Genomic DNA, 7,034 nt, shown 5'->3' with positions numbered 1-7,034 from the left:
TTCATCCAACTACGTCTTGTACTTTTTCACTGACTAGCAGAAAGTATACATGCGCACTTAGCTAGTTCAATCTGCTACAGGCACTTTTTTGTTTAGATATGGGCTATAAATTAATGTCGGGGAAATATTTACAGAGGTGAGGTAATTTTACATTTCATATCATTTTTGAATGCTAATAAATGCGTGATTTTGCTAATTGAGTAAATGACGAGAAACGAAGTTGGCGGAGGGATAGCAAATGGGGGAGGAGTTAAAGAACAACCGTTAAAGGCGCGTCAAACTGTCTGCAAGACAGTGCGTTCGGTGAGGTTGCAAGTTTAGCGACTAAAAATTATTTGCTATATCTCGCTGTTACAAGGTATATCGCAATGGTAAGTGAAGCAAATTCCAATTTTTCTCGTTTATGGTTCAGCATTTCTCCTTACGTCTTTTTCTCGACAAATGAGTGGTTGCTTGACAGCCATACTGCGTTTGAATGGGCAAACCTTGTTTTGTCGCCGCGGACATTAATAGGTACCCGCGTTGTCGTGAGTCAGTTACCAACAAAAATCTAATCTCGTGCAGTATTATACAAACTGTGGTAGTCACGGGACAATGTTGATTGTTATATTAGCTAGCTAACTAGTTAAAGTTTACTGGCAAGACTTAACGTTTGCAAAGATTACCGCCAATTTTCGGATAGTTTGGCAAATTACTGTAGTTAGCTAATGCTTTCATTTACAATGTAATCAACATTCTGTAGGCATCAAAACGAGAGCGACCTGGCTAGGTCAAATGGGGGTACCTGGCTAACATGCGAACTACTTGAGATGTTAGCTACAGTAACTAGCTGACTAACAGTTACCGCAGCTATATGGTTCACGGCCGATAGAACATCTACGTAGCTAAAGTAACGCTAGCTAATGTTGCTGTGAACCTTAGTCTTGGTGATGCTCTCGCAAGTCGGGAGAGAAACTTGTTTATTTTACCTCATTTCCAGAATTGTTCATAGCTAGTTGGCTAACTACTAACCCAGCCACTCAAGGGTTGAAGTATAGCTCATGTTAATCTATGGTTGAAGGTTACTTCTGGCATTGGGTAGCAAACTGGATGGGTAATTTGAGTTAGCTACGAGCTAGCTTCATAGCTAGCAGTAGCTATATGCATTTCTGAATGTTGGCTAATGTGACTATACATAGACCTGCTGGATAACTTCGTGGATGGCCAGTTGCTGGCTTCCCATAGAGCTAACGTTAAGGTTGACTCAGTAGTCAACTTGTCTTAGCTACTTCACATGTGGCCCAGTTTTAAATTCCCTCTCCTCTCCACCCCCAGGCTGATCAGCTAACAGAGGAGCAGATTGCCGGTAAGACAGCATTGTATTCTTCTGGTCCCTACCCTGACACGTGGCCCACTGTGGCTCCCCCCACCTACCCGGCGTTGGATTTATATTTTTGCCTTTTAAGGCTTTCGTTGGACAAGCTGGTCATAAAACAAGAATTAGACAAGCCTTAAACCCTAGTCTACAGGACTCACTCATGGAAAGTGACACACTACACTTTGCATTTTTATGGTTTCCATGTCACAAATGATCTAATCAGAAAGTGATCATAAGGGCCTATGCCTTGATCAACTGCCAGACTGTGCTGGCGGCAGCCTTTGACATGGGTGTGTCCTCTCGTTGTTGAATGGAATGCGGTTAGCTAGTTAGTGACAGGAATGCTGACAGGAATGCCTTTTTTTTGCCAGTAAAAAAACTCTTACCATAAATGCCGGTATCGAGGAATTTAAACTCGTTTTGTCTGAAAGATTTCCCTGTAGTGGCTCCCCTCCAGGATAGTGATGAATCATGGGGACGTCATGCGTCGGTTGTAGTGGTTTTCACTTCACTAGCCACTTAAGTTGACATGACACCTGTTTTGGGCTTCAGCGTTCAGAAAATGCTGACAGATTTATTTCATAGTGGTGTAAAGAAGCACATTTTGGTTAATTTTACTGTTAACTGCTTAGGCCCAAAATAAGGCTGTAGAAAACGACTGTTTAGTCAACCTCTCCCTTTTCGTCTTCCCCTCTGATACTATGCATGCAAGTACTACACTTTTCGTTCCGAGCTTAATGGAAACGGGCTGGCTATTGTTTTACAGTGAAGGCTATAGCCTATTATTGAACATGGAATTTGTCAATTTCAAACATTGCCAAAAAATGCTATTTGTGGAACCCTGGTCTAAAGTGTGAATAATGCTAGCACTAACAGCTGAGTCTATGGAAGAGGAAATCTAATAGCAACTATGATGGGTTTCTAATGACTAGGAAAGTTGCTATGAAAACCAATAACAGGACAAAAATGCTGGTTAGTGGCATGAGGAAGTCTTTACATTGTTTCTATGGATGGATTTTTGCAACTTAAGACGCTTCATTATTTGAAATAAAACATGTTCAGGTTTTAAATGAATCTACTGCCTCGGGCTGACCATTGTAGAGTGGTGGGTGACGTGCTGACAGTTGATGGTAGGCTGGCTATAGCCTGTGCATTCGACTAGGAGGCGTGCTTTACGAGTTGACATTGAGAAGTAAAAATGGGTCCTTTATAATTGTGGCCACAAGTTAACACGCGATTACACAACAAATAATTATAAATGTTATGACTGGGCTTACAAAAGCAGACTTCACCACAGTAGGCTTTTTAAGGAGCTACACTCGCGCTTCCTCTTCAAACTAGGCTCTGTTTGCGTGTGGTAAACAAAATGCATGATGACTAACAAATACACATGTGCCAATTTAATTCCACAATTATGAAAAATAACCTATAGACTGATAAGCATGCCTGGTCAAATGTATTTTTCAGCGCTTAACCACTAACATCCCTATTGGTGTAAGTTTTCAGTCTAAATCCTGGTTCATGGTGTTTGCTGACATGCTGCTTACCTAGAGCATCATTTGAAAATTGTCATTTGTAGGCTAGTGTCCCCTGAGATACTGTCTTGTACCGTGTATTTCAAAGGACTTACTAACTTTTAGGATTTTTTTCTCTTCTGTTTGGTATAGTGCAGGCAATTAGGGTGTTTTTGTTTGTAGACCCATAAGGGTTTCTTCACAGTGGCAGACTGTATTTATTACACAGTACCCCTGCAACAAAGGAATTTCCTCTATCGCAAAGTACTTTCAGCTGCAGGCCACGTCTTGGTTTTCATGACTCTGACAAGCTGCTGCATGCCACAACTGCTCAACAAGGCTCCTGGCAAACAGCTTGTCATTCATTCTGCTTCCTACCCTGACTTTGCTGTTTGTTCATGCCGTCTGTCCTTTGTGTTTAAACAAACGGAGCAGTTGGTGTTGGAACACCCAAATGCTTATGGTAATGCAGCTAGCTGGTTTGTCATCTGGAACATGAGTGATGTATTACATTTTGGGTGTTGCGCTGACAGGGTTCAGGGTGGAGTGTATTGATGCAGAGTATTGTCAAGGAGTTGATATTCTGAAAATTCTCCCTGGTAATGTTGAGTTTAATAGTGCCACTTTTTTATTTTAATTGTATAATTTTTTTTTGCAACTGGTCTTTTTGGGTTTCCTGTATCACAGGTGTCACGTCTTCCTCTTGAACTGCCAACAGGGGACCTCAATGTTTGTTTCACTCTCTGCAGAGTTCAAAGAGGCTTTCTCGCTCTTTGATAAGGATGGTGACGGCACCATCACCACCAAAGAGCTGGGAACCGTGATGCGCTCTCTGGGCCAGAACCCCACAGAGGCTGAGCTGCAGGACATGATCAACGAGGTGGACGCTGATGGTGAGGAGCCAGCTCTGACGCGACACCTCTTATGGCACTACACACAACATATTCTTTAAGCCTGTCTGTTCTCTCTCCAGGTAATGGAACGATAGACTTCCCAGAGTTCCTGACCATGATGGCAAGGAAGATGAAGGACACAGACAGCGAGGAGGAGATCCGAGAAGCGTTCCGCGTCTTTGACAAGGTAACACTCCCATCTGCATTCATCCTGACAACGTTTTGGTGTGGGGTAGTGCTCTTCAACCAGCGTGTGCTCTGCTCTAGGATGGGAACGGTTACATCAGTGCTGCTGAGCTGCGCCATGTGATGACGAACCTTGGGGAGAAGCTGACCGACGAGGAAGTTGACGAGATGATCCGAGAAGCAGACATTGATGGAGATGGCCAGGTCAATTATGAAGGTTGGTACAAAATATGACTTTAACAGATTGAAGAACCCACTTTTGGACATCGGAAGAGTAACATTGGCTTTTTATTTCTCTCCCTTGCAGAGTTCGTACAAATGATGACGGCGAAGTGAAGGCCTTGTACAGATGTATAAATAACTTGCCTTTTTTTTCTTCTGTGGAATTTATCTGTAAAATCTTAATATCCCCCCTCCCTGCTGTCCAAAGGAACTGCATGTAAACTGCATAGGCTCTGAGTCCCCATGTCCCTTTCTTTTGCTGTCCTCGTGTTTTGGAGTGACGGTGTGGTTGTACAAACGGGTGCCTGTCGCAGCCCCAGGGGTTGGAGAGCGCTTAATCTTCACGTCACGTCGGCTCTGTTCTTGACGCGTGGCAACATTGGTGACCTGTCACTTGGGGCAGCTATGTTGCCATGGAAATGCCCTAGAGGAGTAACTCTGCATGGACTATGGACAAAGTGTATATGGAAATCTCTCAGCATTGCACTACTGCAAAGAAAATTATTTAAAAAAAAACTACACAGGTGTATCTTCTAGGTACACTTAAACTCTTTTTGTATCTGCTGTTCTTTACCAGAAAACAACTTTGTTTTAATCTTACTATGCTTTTTAATGTTTTACTCACTACTTTTTTATGGCCTTTGGCCATGCTTCAAATAATCCATTCCAAGTTGTATATTTTTGTTTTCCAATAAAATTTACAATTTACCCAGATTTGAAAATTGTCTTTTCTCAACCGTAATGGATTGTTGCCTTTTGTGTAGTAAACTTTTTGTATAAAGGAAAGCTGCTTGTTTTAATAAACATTTAGTTTGCATAGGACTTGATATGGAAGATATTTGCTGAAGTGACCAGGTAAATTCCACGAGCACAGAATGGATCAGCCAATGCCTCTTAACATTCAGCTAAGCTCTGATCAAATTTGTAGTCCACTAAAAATAAATGGATTTGGTGGATCAAAGGATTATATTGTGAATATTACTCATTAGACTACCAATTTACTGTCCAGGTCTTTTGCTAACTGGCTGCATTATCTGATCTTATTGGCTTGGTACTAGGCAGAAGCTGACTGCCTCGTGTCTTTGGCACAAGTCTGCATCACAAGATGCCTGAATTGCAGGTATGCATGTCGGCACACTAAGGCTGTAAATGGAACAGTGCTCATTTGTTGAATTTGTTCATTTGCAGAGATGCTAAGCTTGAAGATGAAATAAAGCTCTTTATTGTGGAACTCACCTGTGCTTCTTGATCCTCTGTACCCCTGTCACCCTGCATGGTGACACTGAAATTCTAGCTATTAACGGTCAATCAGGAACTGCCATACAGCACTTTGACAAGTGGGCCTGGAAAAGTTGCTCTTTGCCAGCAAGGCAATAGGATTACTCAACATACTTTTGATGAACCCCATGTATTATGACCAATGTGTGTAGTTGACAAATGAAGTACACACATGCATTTGACACCTGTTTCTCACCTTGAGGCTATATGGTGAACAGCTCTAACAATGATCATAAACTTGTTTTTCCTTCTCAGTAAGGTGTTGAATGTGTGACTTGTTATACACAGTTTAATGTGATGCAAATGGTCTTGTGACAGATTTGACAAGATTAAACATTGGATCATGTGTGTTCCTTTTTTAGTCTCACATGACAACATTGTGCTGGTGATCTTGCTCTCTCAGGCCAAAGTTAAGTCTAATCAGGTCAATACCCCCAAGGCCGCGGACAAATGAAGGCTCCTCAGAGGAGAAAGGGGATTTCATAAAGTGAATTTCATTAAAAATGAAACATTAAAGTTAACCTTTTTAGATAATATACTAAATATAATCACGTCACCAAATAATTGATTAAAATACACTGTTTTGCAATAAAGGTCTACATTAGCCTCAGCAGCACTCTGTAGGGTAGCACCATGGTGTAGCCGGAGGACATCTAGCTTCCGTCCTCCTCTGGGTATATTGACTTCAATACAAAACCTGGTTCTCACCCACTTCCATAGACTTACATAGTAATTATGACAACTTCAGGAGGACGTTGCAGTGTGAGTTCTTGCAGCATGAACTGACATGTCCTAATCAAAGGATCAGATAATGAATCTAGTACTGAAAGCATTAGCTACAGCTAGCTAGCACTGCAGTGCATAAAGTGTGGTGAGTAGTTGACTCAAAGAGAAAGACAGTAGTTGAGCAGTTGTGAAAAATTCAAGAGAAGTGAGATAGAGCTTGGTTGTATTTTTTAAAACTTTCACTTAGCTAGTGAATGCAGCTATCTAGTTAAGCCTACTCAAACACCAGGCTCAAACATAGTGGGATACTGAGCTAGTTAGCTGGCTATGGATAGCCAACACTGGAACTCTAGTTCTAGTATGTTGACTATGACGTGACAATCATGTAGGCTGTGTGTGTCTGTTAGCGGTCATGATATTAAAATACCAAGTACTAAGGTTTGGAAAGGTTTTTTCGACTGGTCACAGACAGCTGATGTGTTGTGCACTGAAGTCCACAATCGAAGGGAAAAGGTGAGAGTGCATAGATAGTTGAGAATTATATATTCAACGAGAAACGTGATCATGCTGTTTTTAAGTGGCTGCTATGAAAGTGAACTGTGTTTGCGTGTGATCAGCAGTGTATTCACTATGCCGATTCTGTTGAAAAATGTAAATAGTCCAGATGGCCATATGATTAATTGTTCAGCAGTCTTATGTCTTGGGGGTAGAATCTGTTAAGGAGCCTTTTGGACCTAGACTTGGCACTCCGGTACCGCTTCCCATGCGGTAGCAGAGAGAACAGTCTATGACTCATGTCTAAACCTATCAATTGACAGTCATCCAATATGCTGATATAGAAATAAGGTCATGCTCATA

At 41.7% G+C, this 7,034-nt stretch overlaps 1 protein-coding gene across 1 annotated transcript; it reads left to right on the top strand.

Annotated features, from left to right (window-relative positions):
- The first annotated feature begins 307 nt into the window (after positions 1-307).
- calm2a (calmodulin 2a (phosphorylase kinase, delta)) lies at positions 308-4,886 on the top strand. Its single transcript, NM_001139713.1, is given in 6 exon segments — positions 308-371; positions 1,315-1,345; positions 3,621-3,764; positions 3,845-3,951; positions 4,032-4,167; positions 4,258-4,886. Coding segments are annotated over 6 exon segments (450 nt in total). The 5' UTR covers positions 308-368; the 3' UTR covers positions 4,287-4,886.
- Positions 4,887-7,034: the final 2,148 nt, after the last annotated feature.

The sequence above is a fragment of the Salmo salar genome, chromosome ssa18 (genome assembly GCF_905237065.1).
Source record: "Salmo salar chromosome ssa18, Ssal_v3.1, whole genome shotgun sequence".
NCBI lineage: Eukaryota > Metazoa > Chordata > Actinopteri > Salmoniformes > Salmonidae > Salmo > Salmo salar.
Note: the sequence above shows the minus strand (reverse complement) of the source record. Positions and strands in the feature narration are given on the sequence as shown.